Consider the following 25,136-nt stretch of genomic DNA (forward strand, 5'->3'; position numbering starts at 1 on the left):
CATACCTCCAAAATCCTCCTAAGAGTTGTCTGGGTTTTTTTTTCCCTTTGGGGTGAGGTGTGTGTGTGCATTTGTATGTGTGTGTGTGTGTGTGTGTGTGTGTGTAGCTTTGCAATACTGTAGAATCAATCTGTTAATCAGTCAAGAATAATATAACATATTTAGACACATATACATGATATCATCTATCGTATTTTTATTGTCCAATAGATTGACTGGTTTCCAAGTCTTGCAAAGCTAAAACTATGGTCTTACCTCAATCTATCTCTGTGATTGAAGAGTTCTTATTGATTTGGGATGTTTATTTTTAGTTTCCGGTGGAATGGGAAAATACCCACTGGCGTTTATACGTCCATTATAAAAAGACATATTTTATAATATGCAGTGACAATGGCCCAGTATCTGCAATATTACAAGTCAATTGACATAATGAGAAAACTCATTTTTGATCATATAATTTTTAAAATGTGGTTGAAAAGGCCAATCTTTATGTTTTATTTTACATAAATATCCTAGGTTACATATTTTTCCTTTTTCCTCTGGGAAGCAAGACCATCATGAAGCCTGGCACTGAAGAGGACACTGGTCCTGCAGCAGGGATGTCCTAAGTCATCTCTGCAAAGAGTTAACTAACAACTGTGATCCCTCCTCTCCTTCAGTGATCCACGCCCGCATTCCCTACAGCCAAGGGGCAGGGGAGGGTGGGCACTATCTCCGAGGAATGTGTTAATAATTTTCCTTATCTTGCTTTGTATTTCATAAAACATTATTACAACATTAAAGGAAAACTGCTTCTGTGACACAACCATTTTCAATTCTCATTCCCTTACAGTCTTCAATCACACAGAGATGTATTTTACATGGCTGTGTCCTAGTGTATGCAACTTTGTGTCCTGATCTGTTCATTTCTTTTGCAAAAAAATCTTTTCATATTTCCATTTATTCACTTACTTATTCAGCAAACATTCATTAAGGTACGTATTAGGTTTCAGGCACTCTTCCAGGTACCATGTAATTTAAGATAGATCAAAACCAGATCCCTGCTGTTGAAAAGCTCTCAGGTTAGCAGAATTTAACAGAAAATTACAGTACACAGTACTGTAATAAATACAGATTTAAAGACCTCTGGGTTTACCATCTTAATGTCTTCACAATCTTCTAGCTGAATAATATCACTTAATTCACATAACTATTCTCTCTCGATTATTTTTCACTATCACAAGCAATTAACATGTTTCACATATTTTTTTTTCTGTTAACCATTTTCTTTGGATAAATTCCTGGGAGTGAGATTACTGGCTCAAAGGATGTTAGTTCAGATTTTTACAGCTCTTGCCATAGCCTGCTAAATAGGTTCGTATTAGGATCATAAAGATATACAAAGTTGTCACTTCTCCTTGGTATTACCAAGTCTTAACAGCAAAATGTTTTCTTAGGATTCTCAAAAGCAGGACCCATTATTGCCTTAATTTGTATTTATTTAATTAAGAGCAGTGTGGAACATTTCCTCATGGTAAAGGTTTTTCTTTGTGGGATTTGTGTTTATGGCAGATTTATTTACTATTTATCATTGTTATAGTACCTTTTTAATATAATTTCATATGTGATATATATAATAACTTTTCATGATCATTTATTGTAAAATGTTTCTTATTTGTTGTTCTCTGGCGGGGGGGGGGTGTTTGCTAAAGTTTCTTCAAATTATACCAAAATTTTAACCTTTTTTTTTTAAGTTAGTCACACTATTTACTATTTCCTTTGGAACTTCTTGCATGGATTCGGTCTTACCAAATTTGTCCTTCTACCACTAGCATAAATGTTCTACTGTGTTGTCCGTTCATGTTTCACTCAGTCAGCTTTTGACAAATGTCTCCTAAGTGCCCTGCTTGGCAACAGGGATACAAAATGATGAATGAGGGATGCCCAGGTATTTCAGCTGGTTAAGCATCCAACTCTTGATGTCAGCTCAGATCACGATCTCAGGGTCGTGAGAGTGAGCCGAGAGTCAAGCTCTGTGCTCAGCTTAAGATTCTCTCTCTCCCTCTCCCTCTGCCCCTTCCCCTGCTCACTTGCACACACACACAGTCTCTCTCTCTCCAAAATGGTGAATGGCCCTATTAATACAAATTCTCCAAAACTAGGAAATAGGCGATAGGGGTTATTTTGTGTCCTCCCAGTGCCACACTGGGGAGTCCCAGTAACTGATTCTCGAGAGATATGTATCTTTGTCTGACACCCTATTCACTGTGATTCCCTTAGTGTGGATGTTAACCGGCAGAAAACCAAAAGTGATGAGAATGATTCTGTTCAGATAGCAATGAAAGTAAATCGGGACAGCCGGAGATGCAAGTGCCTTATCCCTGAGAAGAGACAACCTCAAAGGCTGTGGTGTACTGCCCTGTGGGGTAGTATGTACTTCTGCATCTGCCTTAGCAATGGGAATCAAGTGTTTCCTCTCTCAGTCATTATACTCTTCCACAATTCTCTTTGAGCCAACCGTACCATCTTGCAGATCCCCTCGTTAATGAGTTAAATAAAACTTTGACTCATGCTCACTTTATGTTTATATAAGCATCAGGGAATCTGGTGGCTAGGCCTCAGCCCTGCTACTTGGACCCAAGTCACAGTTCACTTAATCCCCTCCTTGACTTCTAGCTTCTTTTTTTGATCATGGGTTTCTATAAGGTCCAGTGGTACTCATGAAACCAAAGCTCTCAGAGAACTGTATTTCTATATATAGACACATGAGTTGAATCAGAATGAATGATAAGGTTCTAAGTCTGAAGCCCAGGATTGCCCAGGACAGGGGAGCGGAGCCCGAGAGGCCCGTGTCAGTGCATGGTGGGACACTCCACCAGCAGGCGTGGCCCCGAGTACCCAGGACCAAGCAGCAATAAGGGAATGCGGTGCAGTGGAGGGAACAATGGGTCTCCAGCCAGGTGGGCCTGGCTCCAACCTCAGCCCTGACTCTTCCAGGGTCTCTCTCTTTTTTTTTCCTTCTAGAGTCTCTCGAGCCTCTTTTCTTATCCACAAAACGAAGTGCTTGCGATGGGCCACCCGATGGGCCAATGTGTAAAGAACCTTGTCACACCTGTCACATACTACTAGTCTTCTATAAATGTCCCTTCTTCTCCTTCCTTTTGAATCCACAGTGTCCCCCACGATGAATACTGAATTCATGCTCAAGAGACGACTCAGGGTCACTCTGCAGAGCCAGAGTCTACTGGCAGTTGAAGTAGAGGAGAAGAGCTGTGGCAGTGGCCCGGGATCTCAGAAGCCCTTGTCCACTGTGTGAGAAAGGCTGTAATTTCAAATGGCCCACACCTGCTCCTAATGGGCTTGGCAGCATTCCTGTCTGGGAACCCAGTTCCTCAGGGAAGAGACTCAGCCAGATAGCGTCTAAGGTCTCTTTAGGCTCTAACATTCGCCACAGCAAGGCCAACCAGGGGCGGGTCCTGAGTGCCCGCACGAGGTCACCCACCCATCCGCCTGGCACACTTACCTCTCCTACCACCTCTATGATGTCGCCGACCTTCAGCTCAAGCTCATCGTCATTCTGGGGCAGGTAGCTGAATGCCACCTGGCAGCGGCGCCTCCGTCGCTCGCCTGAATGGGAAAAGCAAAATATTTAGACACAGCTCTTGGCTTAAAACTGGCTTTTAAAGAGAGGCTTCCTAGGCATGCAGGCAAATTAAGCTGACTTGTCTCAAATATGCTCTCTGGGACATGGCTAGAGGCACGGCAGCTCTGGTCTCAGAGAGAGGCAGTAGAAAGCAGAGCAATGCTTCTTGGTCTTTTAAAAGCTGCTGGGTCAGAAAGGCATGGGTATGAGAAACCGATCCGTTGGTGCAGAAGGCAAGAAGCCCTCCCCTGAAGCGCTGGAGCACATTGTTGCCTTAAACGCTTTTCCACGGATGGGGCTTTGTACTTGCTGCTGTTGATTTTTAATGGAAGCTGATGTGATATGGTAGAATAAAAAGAATGGTCTGCTTCTAATGCTAGCAAGGCAGAGGAAATTTTTCCCAAATGTGCAAAGGAAAAGATAAAGTAGCCTGGCCTTTTTCTTACTAATCATCACCCTTTCAACACGCTGGAACTCAGGCGTGATAAGCAAAGGCTAGTAGATTTCAGCCTGCCCTTGGTGCCATTTCAAATGCCCCACAGGGCTTCAACAAATCCACTTCGGTCCTCTTCCCTCTGTCCCAGGGGACCCATTAGCAGGATCCCTGGCTGCTCACACAGAGCCAACCCAGGCAAATCAAGATAAAAGCCAGAACCACACTTCACTTGACCGGAGGGCACTCAAGGGCACAGCATCTCACTCACCCAGAGCGGCCCAACTGGGAGGCCCTGGCTTAGAGCTGGTTCAAGTACAGATGCAACTGTCCACACCACAGACATGCACCGTGGGCAGAAAGAACATGCATGTGGTATGTGTGATGGGGGTGGGGTAGGGAGACAGACAGATAGGCAGCAGCGGAGGCCCAAGCCGGGGAGAGGTGGATAGCAGAGAAGAAGTGACACCCGCGTTGCTCCAAAGTTTGTCGCTCAAGGCTGACCACCTCACACTGTTCCCTCCTGCCACCACATGGCCTAGAAAACCAAAGGGATCAACGACTTCAAGGAAACACATTTAGAAATGCTGATATTATTTTTGGATACTGCCTACAGTGATTCTTCTCCTTTTCTAGTCTTTTCCCTGCGAAAGCAAATCCCTGCAGGAGTGATCACAGGCCACAGGGAGGCCCCCATGCAGCATGACGTCATACAAAGGGGAAGGTCTTTGCTCCAACCGATGGGCTCACTGATCAATATGTTTCAAAAGCCAGTGGCCTAGATCTCTCCGCTCCATTTTTCTCTGCCTGAACCTCAGTACGGAAGAACCGAGTCAAACAGAAGAAAGGGGGCAGAAGTTCAGAATCGATATCTTGTCTAATCACATCTTTGGCAACTGTACAAATACACTCCACCCCTTCGTACAAAACCACAAGCCGCCTGGGCCTGATGAGAACAAAGGCAGAGCTCTCGGGCTGACTGCCAGGTGCCGCCAGCGCTGTCCGCAGGCGGCACAGGGCGACCCACAGAGGACCCGACTCTCCCGGGCAGAGAAGGCGCATCCCAGCTGGCTTCTCCCTGGTGGCCAGTGAGGAAGAGTGGTAGTCCGGGGCCAAGCACTCTCCCGTGATTCCACGGTGTCCGATGAAATGAGAGGCAAACACAGCCCTCTTATTGTAAAGGGTACGGATTCCCCGTTCTAGCTCAGAAGGTCAAGACGATGGCAAGGCGACCTCGGCACCCACCTCCTTCTCCCTGTGACTCCCTGCCCCCCGCCAGACACCTCTTAAGATGAAGTTCTACCCTAAATGGGTGAAGAGCTTTATCTGCTAGATGTTATGGTAAAAGCAAACGCTGCACATACAAATCTAAACGCAGAACAAGTCAACACGCAAACCTCTGAAACCTAACGCACAAGCAGAGAAGCCACCAGTCCGGACAAAAGTGACTTGAAAATAACATCTGAACAGCCAGTGCTGGCTGAAATCATAAAATGTGGTTACATGTAAGTTCATTTCTTTATAAAACCCTCTGTAAACAATAGCATGTAACCCGGTGCTACACAAATGGCAAAAGAGAGAGTGATGACTTCTTCAAGGAGAGACTAACGCTGCAGACTCGGGACCTGGAACAGAATAATCAGATTGCTCTTGACCCGAGTCTCTGCCTCCAACTTCTCTAAAGCCCTGTCTGGTATCAGAAGAATGACACGTTTACTAGTTTCTATCTGCCAGGCTAATCAATAGTTCTTAAAAGCCTCTAAGAAGGTTATTTCGTTGGTGGCACCAAGTCCTATCAAACACATCGCCAACATACAGGACCAAGAAAAGCAAGCCCCAGAGCGACGTATGCAGGGGTTGCTGATGGTAAAGGCCACCTGAACTGACCCTGGGCAGAAACAGTTATTCCTTGCAGCACTGGGATAACTTGTGGTCTTTTCTAAAGCACTTCTGCTATCCATCATCCAATCTCACCCTGCCACCACCTGAGTTAAAATGAAACGGAAAGGAGCCAGAATGAGCAACCATTTTGCAAATGAGAAAATCGGGGTTCAGTGACTTATGCAAGGACACCGAGCTAGTGAGCCACAGTATCTGCTTGGCCTGAGTTCAGAGCTCTCCTTCAACGTTGGACGAGCCGATGCTGTTTACATCTCGTCCCACATTCTCTGTAATCTGAACTTAATTGCTTTGTGCGACACTGTGTAACAGAGCCTCAGGTTTTCATGCGAATTCCCAGACCGCTGCTCTTCTAGGCCTCAACTTCTGCACTTCACCGTTCCAGTCTTGTTTGCCAGATCTACCCAATCTAAAACCCAGTTCAAGGTGGGTGGCCAATGTCAAGAGACACTGCATTTCAGGTGCCTCTGTCCATCCAACATTTAAGGGAGTTTAAGGATGTCATTGGCTATTTCCCCCCACCCCAGCATTTCATTGATGTTTACTACTCAGTCTTGACCTCCCTTGAGGAGGTACATAGATGACAATGTCATCTCCCTCCAATAGTTGCTACAAACTGGAGAAGAATAAGGATGACTTGCCTAAGGCCGTGGCTTAGCATCCCTGAACTTGAGCTACCACCTTCACTCCCAGAGCCCAATCCACATGAACTCATTCTCACACATTACTTTGGGCTTTTTTTCTATGGAATAAACTGGGTCTTGAAAAAAATTTAAACGCATTTGCTGATCATGGCCAACAATACAAATCAGTATCAGAACAACTAGAAAGAAGAGAGTACATATGTTCTCCCTCCTTCGTGTCAGGGCCATTGCCACCGTCCTTTGCCACTGCGTGTGTTTTCTAGGTAGGACCACTTAACTCCTAAGACACAACCGCAAGAAGTAACACATGCAGGTTTTACGGACATGCGAGCGTATATGCGCACACGGCCCACCAAAAAAATGTATGGACAAGGCAGACTTGACAGGGTACACCTTACAGGTCTCTCCTTCATTGCCATACCACACAATGGCCACATACACACCTGGCCATGCACTCAGATGTCGAAACACAGGCCACGGACGCCAAGGCAGGCACATCTGCAATGTCCACACTAGGTCTTGTTCATTCCCACCCTTATATTCATGGCCAGCTTTGTGTAATAAAATAATAACATCTAGCATTTATTGAGCACCTACTGTGTGCCAAAGACTGCTGAGTACCGCATAGGTACTACCCCACCTAATCCTCACACCCAACCCCCTTTTTCCAAGCAGGGAAAAACACAGAGATTGAGTGTTTTACCAGAGGTCTAACTGCTCGAGGGGAGGCAAGTCCAGGGCCACTGCCTCCCACGTCTGACTGTTCTTAAGAATTCTCAGCTATGGGTCCTGAGACAGCAGAAAGGACTCACTGGGCCAACGTGGGATGCGGTTAAGATGTGAAAGCAGGAAGTGAAAACCCACAAATCAGGAGCATTTCCTTACAGCTGCTGGATACTGAGGCTAGAGCTGCTGGATATTTTAATGAAAGAAAACTGGCTGGAAGGGGAGGAAATGAAGTACAAGCACACTCTCTAAAAATGACAGAGCAGAAACTAAAAAGGGCGCCATGGCCCATCCTTAGAAACTTATCTATATTTTAGCATCTCCTGAGGTTTTACAACTTGTGAAAACTTCAATGACCAAAAAATACAACAATAAATAATGCAGTAGTAGAAAGAAGTCTTTGGGTCAACTGAAAACTTTCAACACTCACACAGCCTTTTTTTTTTTTTTTTTGTAATGTCTCATATCCCCCATGACAGAACACTAGCGCAACCACAAGGGCCTGAATCACCAGGGACGCCTCCCCCCAAAACTCTAAACTTCAGTAACAAATCAATGCCATTAATTACAGGGGACAACGGGTCATAATGGATGACAAGGAGAAAATACCTTGTGGGAACAGGTAATCTCCCTTTAGAGGACTCTAACCAGTGCTTCTCAATCTTGGCACCTGGGAGCTTTCAGAACCTCAGTAGCGGTCCTGGGGAACTAAGTCTCCACAGGTTCATGGCTTCTTCCAGCGCTGGGGCAAAAAGAACACCAAGCGAGAACAGAATATCGGCTAATGCTAACATCAGTGAAGGTGCTCAAACACTCGAGGGGTACTTTCCAAAGGCCACAGAGATCAGCTGGTGGGGCTTCCATTGGCCAAATCTAGGAGAGTAACAGCTTGTACTGAGGGTTGTATTATCACTTGTGCATTTCCAAATAATTCATGAGCCCAGACTGATAAGTTCAATAGGTAGCTAGGGTGATAGCTACCTAGCTAGGTGAATGGATAAGATTAGATAGATAAGGGCAGGGCAAGAGGCAAAAGCTCTCCTTTAGACAAAGGATGTCAGGGATGCCTGGGTGGCTCAGTCAGTTAAGCATTTGCCTTCTGCTCAAGTCATGATTACTGCCGATATCTGGCTTCCTGCTCAGCAGGGAGTCTGCTTCTCCCTCTTCCTCTGCACCTCCCTCCTGCTCATGCTCTCACTCTCCCTCATGTTCTCTCTCTCTCGTAAATAAATAAAATCTTTAAAAAAAAAAAAAGAATGTCAGCTAATAAATGGAGAAATGATAGAAACAGACAATCATCACTTTACAGGCATCATAAGCAGCCAGTGATTCTGGCCAGAATCAATGGTGGTTAAAACCACTGGGTGAAACCTTGTTGGGGATTAGGATATGTAAACAGTCTCAAGAGTATCTCTCCAGAGATTATTTATTAATTACAAAAGGAAAACAGTCCTCTTAGAATGGAGAAACCGGACAGATACAGTCTTAAAGCTCACATCGTCAATAATGACACTCACGTGATGCATGAAGAAAGACTTAACATCACCTGTAGAATGCTCCCACCCCAAACATTTAACCTACATCTGACTGTGAGAAAATAATCATGCAAATCGAAAATGATGACAGTCTACAGAAACTGACCTGATTCTTCAAAAAAAAAAACCTTAAGTCACTATCACATACAATTTTTTAAAGGCTAGGAAACTGTTCTAGATTTAAAAATAGTAAAGAGACACAACAGCTAAATATAATGTGACCCTTAATTGCACTTGGGGTTTTTAAAGGGTTATAAAGGGCATTGTTGGGAGAACTGGGGCAATCTAAATATGGACCAATACTAGATGATAGCATTATATTAACTTTACATTTCCTGCATGTGCTCACCCTGTTGCAGTTACAGAGGAGAATGTCCTTGTTTCCAAGTGTTTAGGGATCAAGTGTCCTGATATCTGTAACTTACTTTCAAATTGTTAAAGGAAAAAAGGAGTGTGTGTGTGTGTGTGTGTGTGTGCGCGTGCACGCGCGTGCATATATGCACGCACGTGCATATACATATACATACACACAGAGAGAGTGAGAAAACAAATGTGGCAGAGTGCTAATAATGGGGGAATCCAGATGGATGTTCATTGTAATTCCGTTACAACTTTTCTGTACATTTGAAATTTTTCTAAATAAAAATTTGGGGAGAGAGGAAAATTACAGATGCCCAGGCCCCACCCTTTAGCAATGGTCTGGGTTTCTGTATTTTAAGAGCTCCTCAGGCGAATCTAACAAATGGTCAGGGTCAAGAGACATCTAGACAGATCGGTTATCCAAAAACAAATGGGATTTTCCGGGAACGTGCTATAAGTGTTCTACATTCAGCTTCTTCTCCCGAGAGAGAGAAAAATCAAGCTCATCTAGCAATATTAGGCTAATACAGAACCCAGGTGAATGGTGCCACACTGATTTTCATCTCACAGAACTTCAGAAAAGTCTTACCAAACAGCCTCTGACTCTGAAAGTGTGCTCCTGGGAGAGTGAGGGATGGGAAAGATGGTGGTCGCTTCTGGGATCCATTAGCCACCACTGCTGGGGGTGCAGCAGCTCCCCAACTTAACTGAGCACATTCCAGATTCCTGAAGAGGCTGTTCTTGAGTCAGAAACCTCAATTTATGTAAAGGGCCTTTCCTATTTCAAGATAGAAAGACAATACAAAGTAAACTAAATAAATGTGGAGACTCACCCCTTTTTAATTGAAACACCCAGTGGATTTGAGGTGCAGGGGAAGAGAGAAAGGTAAATGACTGATCTCACCAGACCCAGCATCGTACCATTTGCTGGGAAAATTCCCAATCCTCATCCTGTTCCAACGCAACGTAACTCAGAGGAAGAGGAGGATACTTCAGAGTTTGAAGGCATGCCAGAAAAATGAGGAACTTGTGGGTCTTTCTTGCCAAACCCCTCTGGCTCTGGCCGGATGGTTACAGTGAAAATGTATGGTATTTAATTAACCAGAACTATTTGGTCCCTGGAGATGAGCCTCCTTGATTCTCTTAGGACTGCCTATAGTCAACGTCTGTGCATGGCAGAAAACTGTTAATCCATTTGCCTGCTACTTCAAAGGGAAGGTTCATCTGAAAACAGGTTATAGCTATGCCAGTGCTCATTTGTTCCCAATCTCCCAGAATATAGGAGGAAAATGTAGAATCAGTAGGGAACCATCTATGAGGGCCCCATACCATGGGGGATAGGAAGGGTGGCAGGTCAAGTCAAAAGTCACCAAAGGAAAATCCACTGAGTCCTGTTGGAGATGGAGACAAACATTGATGAGGTGTCTGCCATGTGCCAAGAACTGAGCTAGGCATATTACATGCCTTCCCTCAAGTTCTTGACTGACCCTGTGAGGTGAGGGATGCTGCTCCCATCTTTATGAAAGGGCAAAGAAAGGCTGGAAAACTTGTGTGAGGCCCATGCGTTAATAAGTCATGGTCAACAGCCCTCTTCTTCCATGAACTCAGGGTAAATAATACCAGGAAGGCACATTAGCTGTGCATTTCTGGGGGACTTCAGATGACGAGCTAGGGATGAGAACTTGCCCAGAGGAGGTTTCTGGACAGAGAAATGACTATAAGATGTGATGAGAACGGTGCTGTAGAAAGAAGTGGCTGGGGTCAGTGGTGTGCAGATGGGCTTGGGGGAGGGAGCCTAGAAGCAGGCAGATAGCCCAAAAGAAGACAATGAGAGACAAAGATCTAAAAAACATGATGGAAGGAATCCTACACACAGATACACAGTCTCATCATTAGTTGATGGGTTTCAGTTGTTCCCTTTGGGGGTCAATGACCCTCTCTAACTTGTCTTTGATCCCCAGCACCTAGCTCAGGGGCTGTTAGAGCAGACACCCAATCCATCCTTGATGATCGATGGATGAATGAACTAATGAGTACCTATTCCACATTCTGTCTGTGGGTCACTGTTTTGGGAACAAACATTTTTTAGACAGTCAGAGGGATGCTGGAGAAGGACAGAAAGGGTAGAGGGAAAGAGTTAAAGCCTCAACCTGGTGTTAAACAGGGCACCCGCCCACACATGCTTAAAAGCCAATGCCAACACAGTTAAGATGGTAAATTTTACATTATGTGTATTTCACCACAATTTTTTTTTTAAAGCTGATGCCACCTTGAATTGTTGCAGCTATAGGGATAGAAAGATGGTGGCCGTCATCTTGCCACGGGGTCAAAAGGGCCACATTCTCCAACAATGTAGTCTGAAGCATTAAACAATGCCTGATACACTCCTAAATGCTTTCTTCTAAGGTTACGGTCTGCGCTCAATCACCCATACCCAATGACAGAGCAGGGATACAACTGAGCAAGAAATTACGTATATTTGATTTTAAATTTAGTCCCAAGAGAAGAGAGAAAATAACTAAGTAGGGAGAGATACCTGTTTAAGAAAGTTCAGGGCAGCAGTGTTTCTCGTAGCAAATGCTGATATGGCCAGAGACCTACACAGGAAACATCCTGAATGCCCACTGAAAGGGAATGGCCACATGGTATAGCCAGGCCATGGGAAACCAAGCAGCCTTTTAAATTGAGCAAGCAGTTCTGCCTGTACTGACATGTAAAAGGTCTCCATAATATGTTAAATTAAAAGGGAAAATCACATAAAGGGTGCGATGTTCTCCCAACATTGTAAACACATACACATTCCCTCCTTCCTTCTATAACCTCCACTCTGGACCCTGATTTACTTCAATCACCCAAAAACTAGTCACAGAGTATGCGCTCAAGAAATATTAATGAATAAATGGATTCATCCAACATTCAATTAATATGTGAAGGACTGACAGAATTAAATAATTGAAAGAAGGGATGTATGTACAAGAACCTGGTTGTGCAAGCACAGAAAAGGGTATGGAAGGGTATGCCCCAAATTAACTGGTATTTTTGGAAAGGGGGATTAGGAGAGTGTAAAGAGAGACTCACATAAATGTTTCTTGTTTTTACAAAGAGCATGTAATAATACACTGTAATAATTTTTAAAAAATCATTACGTTTGCTTATTAAAATAATTATCATGCGTTATGAAATGTACATTTTTTCTGATTATGCTTTGATGACATTAATAGTAAACTTAGTTCCTATTCTCCAAGTAAATAAATAAATACCAGTTGAATCGGATGGAAAAGTGGTGTCACAGGCTGAATGTCAAGAGGGGGGGGGGTCTCAACTGGTTATGGCTGGTCCATGGAGACAGCAGGAGGTGTGAGCCAGAGAAACAGCTCCACACCTGTAGCCTGCACTACGTATTACTCTGGTCAGATGCTGTTACAAAAGCCCAAAGAGCCCCATCACACCCTATTGCTTATGGATGCCTGCTCATTTTTTCCTGGCCTGACCACGCACACCACACAGCCCAGACGGGCCATCTCCCTCCCAGCGGCTGGGGGCCATGGAGGTCGTGGGGCTCTGTGTCTGTCTTCTGAGCCTGCTCACGCCCACTCACTCACAGGAACACGCACACACCCAGCCACGGGGGCACCTCGTCTGGGCTCCCCAACCCCAGCCACTGCCCCCCCCCCAGCCCTGCCCTCATCCCAGCAGTCATGAACCCCTGCTGAGCGGCCTCGTCTGTTTGCCTGGGCCCCTTCAGTTCTGACACCTGTCAACTCATTCCTGCATACCTTCTTCGACAAATGCCACTCTTCTCCCCACACCCACACACTCCTCGTGATGGTTATGAGGATGCCATTTCATCACAAATGCCCACTCTCTCTTACTGATGTAGAAGCAGAGGGCGGGACACAAATCCCTGATCTAGTCTTCCTTCAGTCCTACAGGCTTCGGAGTCTAATGTCCTGTTTTAAAAAAGCCACTGAAGTTAGTCTTAAAGTCAGTCAGTTAACCTATGATCAAAGCCGTCAACTTTCTTCCACTAGTGTGATACAGAAAGGGACCATCCATTACATAAACTGGGCTTCTGCTGCCTCTGATATTTCCAGTGTTAAAGAGATGTTGCCTCTGGATATTTTCAATGTTAATACCTGATAGTCCCTGAGAAGCCACATCTATAATTCGGGTACCAAGGACGTGAAGAACTTCTACCACCATAATGCCCTCACGCTCAACCATTTTCTATCGGTGGTCCATGAGTTAGGCTATAGAGAGGACATATAACTTGGATTTACAGCCCATGCACCCGGGGTCCACACCGATAGCACTAAAGGCACAAAGAGTGTCTGGGGCTTCACGACACAGGAGAGACATCCAATCTAGAGGACCCAGCTCTGTGACCACCTCATGCTCTCTGCCACTTCATGGCCTTCACCGCAGTTTTCTTACCTCTCCCCCTGCAGTGACGGGTTCAGGCCTACTTCACAGAAGGGTCTGCGGCCACCTGATGCCCACCCTTTTCTCCACTTATCTTGTCATTCGTGAATTTGTTAAAAGGCAGCCGTGTTAATGATTTATGCCAGCGCAACTAAATTTCTTTTCACCATCCTTCCTTTACCATCAGAGCAAGATAAAGGAATCCTACTGGAAGACACAGTCAGTGATGTCTCTAATCAGTCTTCGGGTCTTCCCCTTTCTCTAGGCTGGTCACAGGGGGTGGCTTTGGCCTTTCAGGATGCCGTTAATCTAAATGACCCAACACACAGCAGACCATAGCAGGAGACACTTCCCCAAGTGTCCCTGCTCTGACTTCCCCAGTCCAGGGCCCCATGTCTCTGGGGGATGGAGTCTGGATGTTCAGAAAAGAAAATCTAATACATAAAGCACATTGCTTTTCTCTGCTTTAGCAAGACTTATTTTGGCAAAATGCCCAAAAGAACTCAACATATTTATAGGGCTTTGTTTGATCTACTTTTAAATGCTCCATGCAGAGTCATTCAAGTGAAATGAGAATACAGATTTTCAAAGGAAAAACTGAAGGAAGATTCTAAATATAAGTTATTTGTTGAGCATAAACAAGATTTCTCCCTTCTATCCAACACACTCCCTTTAACACATCTATTTTTAGAGGCATTCTCAAACTTTGTGGCTGATGAATAGATCAGACCCCTAACTTTTACAGTTAAGGGGAGGGAGTGAGGGCGGGAACAAGAGAAGGGAGAGGGAAGTGTGCGTGAGCACATGCCCACTAGGAGGTGTAGCAAAGGTCTACAATCTGAGAGATCCTCATCTGGGGGGTCATCTCCCTTGCCTATGCTGAGAGAGCACAAACAAATCTAGAGTCTCCCAGTTCTTTAAAATCAGTACCCCAAACAGCCATTGTCCTGGGACAGAAGATTCCACATTTCTCTCTTGAGGCAGAAGGGAAAAGATCTTTATTGCAGCTAGCCGAAATGTGTTTTTTTTTTCCTAATTTTGACTCGTTTTTAATACAATTTCCCTTCTCATCCCCATCAGAATCAAGAGGGGGGGGAGCCTGGGCATTTTATGAATTTTCTTGATGCAAAGGGGAGGTGTGCGTCCCCACAATTCCTTCTTCTGTATCTTAAAGCAGAGATTCTTAATGGGGGTTCATGGACAGAGTTAATTCAGGGGTCTGAACATGGGTGGGAAGAAAATCATATCTTTAATTTGACTATCCTCTAACTGAAATCTGACCTTTCTTTTCACTACACATATGAGGCAACGAACCGTACTGGTACTGGCAGCACCTGGGGATTTTACTGATTTGCTTCCATGTGGATAGTATCTTTTCATTTCTCATCCCGGTCACTGCAGTTATCATGAAGTATCATTTATACTTACCCTTACTTCAAAATTATGATAGCTTCTAGACCCACTGCTGGATCCTGCTATTAATGCATCCATACAGAAATATGTATTCCTTATGTTTTTGTAGTATTTTGGTAACTGTATTACAGTATAATTGGTTTCCTTTGCAATCCTACGGGTTTTATTTTATTCATGTACAAACATTATTCTGAGGAGAGGTCACAGGCTTCACCAGACTGACAGATTGTACAGTAGTTTCCAAAAAAAAAAAAGCTAAGAACTCCTAATCCCTGTTCTCAAGACTATAGTCTGCAAGAAAACACATAGGGATAAGTGGGGGAATTATGCATATGAAATAGGGCAGTAAATGGAACATTTGGACTCTGTCTGTTGGAATGTTTCACTGGCTTTGGAAAAGCACATCACAACAAAAGAACCACACGAGGCAACATCACGGGTCCTGATCCCTGAGTAGCCGTGTGGCACAGCCTTCAGGAGGCTGCTTGCCAAGGGCCCTCTTATTACCCAGGTCAGTGGCTGGCTAGAGCTCTGTCATCTGGCGCCTGGGCTCAGCTGAGCTCTGTGCCCACACTCCCTTCCATGAAGGCCAGGACAGCTCATTTGCATGCTGACGCCTTCCAAAACCTCAGTGTCCCCACTCCAACTGAGCCCAGCATTTCTCTTTCTTTGCTAGCTACTGAACTTACGAAAGGCACTACAAGGTTCCCTCCCTGACCAGGGATGAAGTGGTCACTTGGGCTACCCTGTACCCACACCTCTTCCTTCCAGCCTTCATCCGCTGTGCTGTCATTCCCTGCCTGCGAGTCTCTAGTGCCCGCGGGGTGGCAAGTGCACAAATGTTTCGTGAACGGAGAGGGAAGTTTGTGCCAGGGCTTGCAACTGCACAGGGTTTGTCTGGAGGGGCTGCCTGACTTCCACTGCAGTCCCATCTTTGGGGTATCCCTAGAGGATGAAGGACCATAGGGTCAGAAAGTCCAATTGAGATTGGAGGCATCTGACCAATTCTTCCAAAAAAATTTTTTAAATAAGAAAACCAGCAATTTCACTTTTAGAAAGTTATACTTTAGATAACTTACATGAAATATACAAAGATATATCAAAATGTTCAATGCTACATTATTTAGAATAGTGAAAAACCTGAATCATCCTAAATGTCCTTTAACCAGGGGATGGTTAGTCTACTCGTGGTGTAACACGTGGACTATTCAGGAGGGGCGTAGCTCTAAATGAACTATGCCAAGTATGGCAAGATCTCCAAGGTTCTCTTCGACCTAGCTTAACAAATCATGATACAGAATAAATACCAAGATCCCATCAGTATTTTTTTAAAAAATACCAACAAGTCTGCATCACTATGTGTTTGGATTAGGTCATGCTATCTGAAATTGACAGTTTATGGTCGACTATCTGCGATATCTTCTGATTCATCCAAATGTATGTATGTATGTATGCATGTGGAGATTCGATAAGATAACCGTGAGCTAGGTCTTCCCTGTAGAGTGTACGTGGGGGCGGTTATGTGATTCTTTATACCCTGACTTTCCTGTATTAAGCTTTTGTTTTGTTTTATTTTGTTTTGTTTTTTGAGAAAGAGAGAGAGTGAGAGAGAGCAAGGGGAGGGGAGAGGGAAAGGGAGATAGAGGATCTCAAACAGACTCCACACCCAGGGCACAGCCTGACCGGGGTGGCAAGGGAGCTCGATCTCACGGCCCTGAGATCATGACCTGATCTGAAATCAAGAGTCAGACACTTAACCCACTGAGCCACCCAGGTGCCCCTATATTACGTTTTTACACTAACCATGTATTATTTTAATACTAAGTCTAACTAAGAAAGCAGGCTGAGTCTAAAAGAAAATTACTGCTCAAATCTTAAAAAAAAAAAAAAAAGAGAGAGAGAGCAGGGAGGTTTACACAACACACTAGCACACAAGCTGCGTTCCAAGGCGGCAAGTCTGTGGTCATCAGAACAACAAAGCCCATTACAGGGTGGGGGAGCTTCCTCTAGGGCCTGCAAGTGGTTTTGATGTCAAGGTCCTTCTAGACAGGTGTCATCCAGAAAAGGATGGGATTCTAGACGCGAATGAGCAGTGCAGATGAAGGGACTAGGCTACTATGAGGGAAGGTTTCTCAGCAGACTTTTTTTCAAGCAAAGAGATTAGTAGTGCACATATTAGTTCTTTGTTCAAAGCAAATAAAGGTTTTTCTCCTTTATTAAAGCAAGTCCTACATTCTTTTTAAGTATGGGAGAGTGGCAAGGGTACATTTAAAAGATGGTATCTCATACTCAGACTTTTCATTTTCTAAATTGCTGTGCACCTTTACTCTCGCCCTCAGAGGGAGGGAACCGAGTGTCATGAGAAGTGTAAATTTAGAAATTGTAAACGTAGAAAATGTCAATCTAGAAATCTTGAAGCAAGAAAATGAATGTGGAGGGGCACCTGGGTGGCTCAGTTGAGTGACCAACTCTTGATTTCAGATCAGGTTATGATCTCAGGGTTGTAAGATCGAGCCCCGTGTTGGGCTCCGTGTCAGGCTCCGTGTTGGACGTGGAGCCTGCTTAAGACTCTCTCTCCCCCTCTGCCCCGCCCCCACCCGCCACTCCTGTGCGCATGTGTGCATGCAGGCGCAAAAAAAAGAAAAGAAAAGAAACAAAATGAAAGTGATTCGTTTGTGGACTAGAGAAAGCAACAGCAGAGGGAAGGAGAGAGAAATAAATACGCATGAATCCCTCCCACAACACTAATTTTTGTCTGCATTGTTTGGTCCAGCACTTAAAAATCTTTTCCCACCAGACTTCGTTAATAAAGTTTCCTACAGATCACACATAAGCAAGTGTCCTTCTGTGAGATGAAACCTCCTAGAGGGCAGGGACGGGCTTTTTTTGCCCGGCTACAGCAGGGCTTGGCAAAGCTGGTCTGTAAAGGGCCAGAGAAGACATATTTTCAGCTCTGCAAGCCAGGCCGCCCCATGGCAGCTCTGTGACTCTGCTGGTGGACAGGAAAAGCAGCCACAGATCATGCATACACGAAGGGGGATGACTCTGTGGCAATAAACCTTTATTTACAAAAATAGGCAGTACCAGATTTGGCCCACAGGTTGTGGTTTGCCAAATTCTGGTCTACAAGAAGTGATAAGGGTCTAATCAGAGACCAGGGCTGAGTTGTTTGTTGTTGTTGTTTTAAGGATGAGAGACCTTGCCAAGGAGGAATCATCAGCTTTGAAGTGACACGCTCCTGGACACTGTCCCTGACTGGCTCTGAGGCAGCGTTAGGTGGCCCTACCACTGCCACGGCGGGACGGCACAGCACCCCGCACATACCACTCTCCTCGCCCTGCCCCTGCTGCCCAGGACTGTCAGCTGCTCAATCCTAGGCTCCTGTGAGCAGACCTGAGTTGGCCTCCTTGGGGATTACTAGAGCCCCTCCCCCCCAGAGCCCTGCCCCAAAACAGTTCCTTAGTGACAACCTCAAAAATAAAGGGAGGAACAACAAATGATGAAGGGGATGAAGAAGAAGGACAAGTTAAAAAGGGCTCTCACGTGCTGATGGGAAGAACTGGACGTGCGGATGCCACCAGCTAAAATGCAGAAGAAAGCAGCAGCAGGAGAGTCCGGCCTGCTGCCCCATCTCCCACTAGATGTAACCAGGGAAACCCATTGCTCTGCTCACTGCCCACAGCATGAAGCCAACACAGTGTGAGAAGAAAGCTGGCCCCGAGGAGCCCACCTTGCCTCTGGACTTCTGCTGTGCAAAATGGACAGGTCTTTTTTTTTTTTTTAAGATTTTATTTATTTATTTGACAGACAAAGATCACAAGTAGGCAGAGAGGCAGGCAGAGAGAAGGGGAAGCAGGCTCCCCATTGAGCAGAGAGCCCGATGCGGGGCTCAATCTCAGGATCCTGGGATCATGACTCGAGCCGAAGGCAGAGGCTTTAACCCATTGAGCCACCCAGGCGCCCCAAGACGGACAGCTCTTTATGATCTAAGCCAGGTTAAGCCAGGGCAAGTGCAGCTTGTAGCCGAGAGACCATTAACCAGCACAGGGTATCTAAGAGCAGAGGTGAGGGGTGAGGGAAGCAAGGAGGGAGGGCTGGCCCAGAGGTCAGCTTTGGGGCTTGTTGCTTTCTGGCACTGGCTGAGCCCAGAGGCAAGCAGACACAACAGAAGATGCCAAAGACAGAACCACAAAAGCAGCTTACATTTAAGAAGCTGGAGAAGAGGAGACAGCAAAAAAAGACGTGTAGTGGGGGGTGAGGAGTGCAAATACAGAGGCACAGAAGGCAAGGTCGGTATTTCCAGAAAGAGGCACTAACGGAGGAAGAGGACAAAACGTGCCGTGTGGAGTCAGCCAGAGGCAGCATGGAGGAAGAGGTTGGACAGGCCCAGGTGCAAATCCAAGCTGTGCCTCTCCCTAGAACTGAGGCCTTGGACAGGTCACAGAACCTCTCGGACCCTCGGTTTTTCCAACTGTAATACGAGGACGATGCTACCTTGGCTCGGGGCTGTTAAGAGGATTGCCGACAGGTCTCAACTACAACACTCTGCACAGGGTGGGGTGCACGGACCGCATTGAGCCCAAATTCTTCACCCCTCTCCTAACCTTGCCCTTCATCGCCTGGCTTTAGGGTGCTTCCCTTAAAGACAGAGTAGGTTTCCCCAACCATGTGACTTATCTCGGAAAGCCAAGAGAAAAGGAAGTAGCCGTGTGCCAGGTGGAAACAAAGGCCTCAGGAGAACTCAAATGTTTCCATCTGCTCTGCCACACCTCCACCACTGTAATGGCAGAGACATGCAGGGCAGGGCCGTCACCCCGGGCATGTGGCTGAGGGCAAGCCAAACGCTAGCTGACCTCCAGACGTGGGAGGAACCCCCAAATCAGAAAAGCCACCCAGCTATCTTCCAGCTGACCCCCGATTCAAAAGCAATAAATGCTTACTGTTGTACGCCACTGAGGTTTTGTGGCTGTTTGTCGTGCAGCATTACTATGGCAACAGATAACTGATACAATGCCCAGCACAGAGGAGAACCTCAAAAAATGTTTAAAACACACATGCAGGGAGAATAATGGCTGCAAATCTATTGTCTCAGTCTCCTGTCCTGCTAAGTTTAGTGTTATTTCCCTTGACTGTTTCTCCATAGTCATCGAGGCCCAGAGAGTAAAAGAAGTTTGTAAAAAATTTTCTTTTTAGAAGTTTCTAGAAACACTAATTTTAAAGGACAGCAAGTTTATGCATTTCCTACTTGTAGCATATTTATCTTTAGATAACAAATGCAAATGGAAAATAAAGCAGAAGAAAAGCTCTCCTGACACAGAAGTCTCTCACCCAAGTCATCATTCACTTCTCAAATTACACACAATGAAATCGAGACACCGTAACACAGGAGACACGCCAACAGCAATTCTTCATGCTTACAATTTCTTAGCTGATAGTGGGGAGAAGGGTATGGGGTATTTGTCGTATTATTCTTGATCATTTTTTTATTGTGGTAAAACATACATAATATCGGATTTACCATTTTAACCACTTTTAAACGTATAACGCAGTGGCATCAAACACATTCACATTACTGTAAACCATCGTCACTATCCATCTTCCTCTTTCATCTTCCCAAGCCCAAACTGCATATCCTTTAAACATTAAGTCCCCATTTCCTGCCCTCATTCCATCCCCTGGTAATGCCACTCTGCTTTCTGTCCCTGTGAATATGACTATTCCAGGTACCTCATATAAATGGAATCCTACAGTGTTTGCCCTTTTATGGCTGGCTTATTTCACTTACAATAAAGTTCTCAAGGTTCATCTATGTCAAAGTATGTTTAAGAATTTCTTCTTTCTTAAGGCTGAATACTATCTCACTGTACGGACACCACATTTTTTTCATCTATTCATCCACTGATGGACACATGAGTTGCTTCCAGCTTTTGCCTATTGTAAATAATGCTGCAATGTACATGCGTGTACAAATATACATTCATCTCCCTTCTTGATCCGTTCTATATATCTTTACTAAAATCTTACTTTGAAACTTGAAACAAACGGAAAGAAATTCTTCCCTGGGGTGCATGGCTGGCTCACTCAGTGGACTGTGACACTCTTGATCTCAGGGTTGTGAGTTCGAGCCCCATGCTGGGTATAGAGATTACTTAAAAATAAAATCTTAAAAAAAAAAAAAAAAAAGAAAGTCATCACTTCGCTAGCAGTCTTCAGGCATCACCTAAGGAAGTTGAGGGGATGGAACTGGTACCTAGGGCTTGCAATTCAATGCAATTTACCATGAATGATTTAATCCTACACCCACTGAAATAAACATAGCGATGAAATGAAAAGCCTTTGGAGGAGACAGGATTCTGAAGCATGCTGAGCTGAATGCAAAATGAATACACAGCTCACCACCCACTCAACCCCGTGCAATCAAGCAGAGTAAAGAGCCCGCAATGCCATGCGGTGGGCAAGAATAGGTGGTTTACCAAAGGCAAAACACTGTTTTAACTTCACTACTCAATAAAATCACCATAGGGCTTTCTCAGCAAAAAGCCAGAATCCTCTCAAGTTTTCCCAAAGCTTCTGACAGGTCATGTGGAAAGCTGATTCATCCAATAAATGTTTGTTGGCTAGAGGAGCTCAAATGGACTGCACAGAGTGTGCAGCATGGGCCACAATATTCCTTCCTGGGGACCCTGGAAAGGGTTGGAAAGAAAAGAGTGGGATCCTTAATGGTTTTTCAATATTCCAAAAGGCTTATTATCCAAAATAAGCATACAGGTTCAAATGCTTTGCAGGACTATCTATAAACAGCACCTTGACCCTAATCTGAAGAACTAGTTATGTGCTAATGAAGACACAGAAATTTGCCACCCAAAGGGTCAAAAACTTTTAGAAAGGGCCCTAAGATTAAAAAAGACTGGAAATGGGCGCCTGAGTAGCTCAGTCGATTAAGTGTCTGCCTTCGGCTCAGGTCATGATCCCAGGGTTGCGGGATCGAGTCGCACAACAGGCTCCCTGCTTGGCAGGGAGTCTGCTTCTCTCTCTGTCCCTCACCCCACTTATGCGCTTGTTCTTTCTCTCTCAAATAAAATCTTTATTTTTAAAAAACTGGAAAGTTCTCAATCTTTCAACTTGCTTATAAAGAAACAGACACTTTGAAAGGTGAAATGACCTTCCCCAAATGGCTATGGGCTGGAAGAACTGAGAAGGGCAGGCATGTCTCAGGGGTACCCCAACAAGGGCCTCTGAACCATCCTGGGTAGAAGTATGAGTGAGAAAAAGAAACACAATGGTTTTCCAGCCTCTACCAACTGACAGTCAAGTTCTAAGCCACTGAAAACAGACAGGATATTTGTCAACTATTATCAAGTCTTGCTGGTGGCCCAGGCCCTATCTGCCTCCGGCCACACACAAGCCAAGGGTTGAAAGGGAGGCTTTTGTTTTGTTTTGTTTCAGCATGAAGCTGACACGCAGCCCTCATAAACGATCACTTTCCATTTTCTACTTCAGCTTTGGCTTTTGATAGAATGAGTTCATACATCAATATGAACAGATCGATACAGTTCATAATTTATGAAGATGGGGAGGGAGGGACAGATTGATCCTGCAGAAACACCCAGCCAATGCCTGCATCTCTCCTTCCTCCCTTCCTTCTTGCTGCCCGGGTTCGGTCATTTTTCAGTGCATTAACAACCCCACCGGAGAGGATTGGCAGGGAGTGAGAAAAATTAAAATGCATCCTACATAAGCTTTGCTAATAAAAGATTTACAGTTAAACTGCAAAAACGGTTTCTGTGGGTCATCCCTGGATTGCAGTGATCTATATTATTCCTGTCGAGCCTGCACCAATGGAAATAAAAGCTAACGACACACATGGACATAGCCTAGGGACCAGATCCAGGATGGGATGGAGCTTAGAGTAAGTCATAAGAGAGAAAGAGAGAGAGAGAGATGGAGAAGGAGCCAGGGAGAGATAGAAGGAAAAAAGAAAGAGGGAAAGAGGCTCTTAAACATGACTATGAACTGTACTCAAATTCCATGAAACAAAGATCAGAGCCATAGAGCCACAGCTGAAGAGGAAAGGGTGAAGTATTTTTTAAAGCATATATCTATGCACAAAACAGATACAGAATTTCCACTCCTGCCTTGCTTTGGTTTGCCTATCCCTGGCCACAGTGTTGTCAGACACATCAGTAACTTGGTTACTTTTTCTCTTTGTATAGATATGTATTATCTTATATCTCAGTGATTTCGTCAAAAGTAAATTTCAAAGGAAGCTAACTTCTTCAAAAGAAACAAGCTACTACTCCCAGTGATACTGTCAAAGAGTTACTTTAAAGCTTTCGAAAAGTCAAACATAAAACTGATGTCATTTTTTTCCCCCAACAATGTGTTTCTTTTTTTAAAGATAACCGTTAACTGCATGCTTGTGCTCATTTGTTTGCTTTAATCTGTGAAAATAACATGGCCTAGAAAAGGGTCAAAAAGAGTAAGAGGAAAAACTCAAGAGCAAAACATTCTGGAAATCTGATTTTCCTTCGGAAGGAATGACAATACCAGAGAATCCACCCAAGCTGGTGGTGGGGAGAAGGGAAAGAAGCAAGAGAGAGTGTTTACAGGAGGGGGCGGAGGAAGGGTCCCTGCTCCAGACCGGCAGCATCTCCAGGAACCCACCTGGAGTTGGCTACACAGACAAGTCTTACTTAAAGGGAAATCTGAAACACAGTACTAATCACTGATAATTCATAATAATGGGTTCCTGATGAGCAAATTAACATATAATCACATAATCCAACCATCTCTTTTGATTAATATCTTCGTGTTCTCTCCCCGGCTCTGACGATAGCGATGATGAGCAATCAAGTACGAGAGACGAAAAAGCCCAGAAAGGAAGGGAAAGCTAAATCTGGCCGGCGCACTCCAACAAGGGAACAGCAGACACACTGCTGTACGTAAAACAAGCTGAACTCTCCATGTCTATCTAGAAAACCTTGGGGAAGGGTGAAAAAACAAATACAGATTAAAATGATGCCAAAAATAGGGGCACCTGGGTGGCTCAGTGGGTTAAAGCCTCTGCCTTCGGCTCAGGTCATGATCCCAGGGTCCTGGGATTGAGCCCCACATTGGGCTGTCTGCTCGGTGGGGAGCCTACTTCCCCCTCTCTCCGCCTGCCTCTCTGCCTACTTGTGTTCTCTCTCTCTGTCAAATAAATAAATAAAATCTTTTTTAAAAAATGATGCCAAAAATGAAAGCTGCTCTTACCCTGGAAATATTCCCCTACTTCCAGCTCATGTTATACTAGGAAATTGGAAAAATTTCAGAGTCTTCTCTTGAACACAGTTACCCTCATAAAAATTCTCCTTTCAAAATGGTTCAAATCTCCTCCAGTGGAAACTTATTTGGCTTTTGTACCCTCCACTAATGGCCCATAAACAGGCTGAGAACTAGATTTAGTAGGTGTTCTCTTGATCCACTTTCTAAAACAGAACCTTAATAAGTTTCTCTCTCCCTCGGCACTCAGGAACCAAGACAATTTCTCTGAATCACAGAATTTCAACAATTTTTCCTTAAATATATAACTTAATACAAAGCTATTCTCCCTCTGGTACTTTTCTTTCCAGTAACTCACTTCTCAGAGGGTTAGGGTGTTTGAGTACAAGTACATACTGCCATCTGAGAATTAAAGTTTGACTCCAACGTGAATACAATATGGTCTCTTCCTTCAAGGAGCTTATAATCTAGCAAAAAAAAAAAAATCTAAATCTAAACATGGATACACACTCACTCACACACACACACACATACACACACAAGAATATAAGTGTACTAATAGAATAAAATGCAGCTACAAGTATCTAAAAATCCTCATTTCAGATCAGCTATTTACTAAGGCTTTCTGGAATGCTATCATTCATACTACTGCTTGTGTTTTTCTGAGGTGAAGGCAGCAAGAGACTTTCCACGTCTGCCTTTATGGCTGCAGCCAGTGAGTCATTTCACTTCTTCCCACCTCGGTTCCCTTCTCTTTAAAAGGGACCTATGATGATGCTTCTCCCCCCGCCACATCATTCATGGGTTAGCCCAAGATGCGA

General features: G+C 44.6%; 1 protein-coding gene across 10 annotated transcripts in view; it reads right to left on the minus strand.

Annotated features, from left to right (window-relative positions):
* SH3KBP1 (SH3 domain containing kinase binding protein 1) overlaps positions 1 to 25,136 on the minus strand; it is a 335,619-nt gene that overhangs the window by 156,942 nt on the left and 153,541 nt on the right. For all 10 annotated transcript variants that reach the window (XM_032840763.1, XM_032840758.1, XM_032840760.1 and 7 more), the window contains exon 4: positions 3,503 to 3,606. In XM_032840763.1, the coding sequence (XP_032696654.1) occupies positions 3,503 to 3,606 (104 nt within the window). The remainder of the gene's footprint in view (positions 1 to 3,502; positions 3,607 to 25,136) is intronic.

Source organism: Lontra canadensis, unplaced genomic scaffold, assembly GCF_010015895.1.
Source record: "Lontra canadensis isolate GAN:19392208 unplaced genomic scaffold, GSC_riverotter_1.0 scaffold116, whole genome shotgun sequence".
Classification (NCBI taxonomy): domain Eukaryota; kingdom Metazoa; phylum Chordata; class Mammalia; order Carnivora; family Mustelidae; genus Lontra; species Lontra canadensis.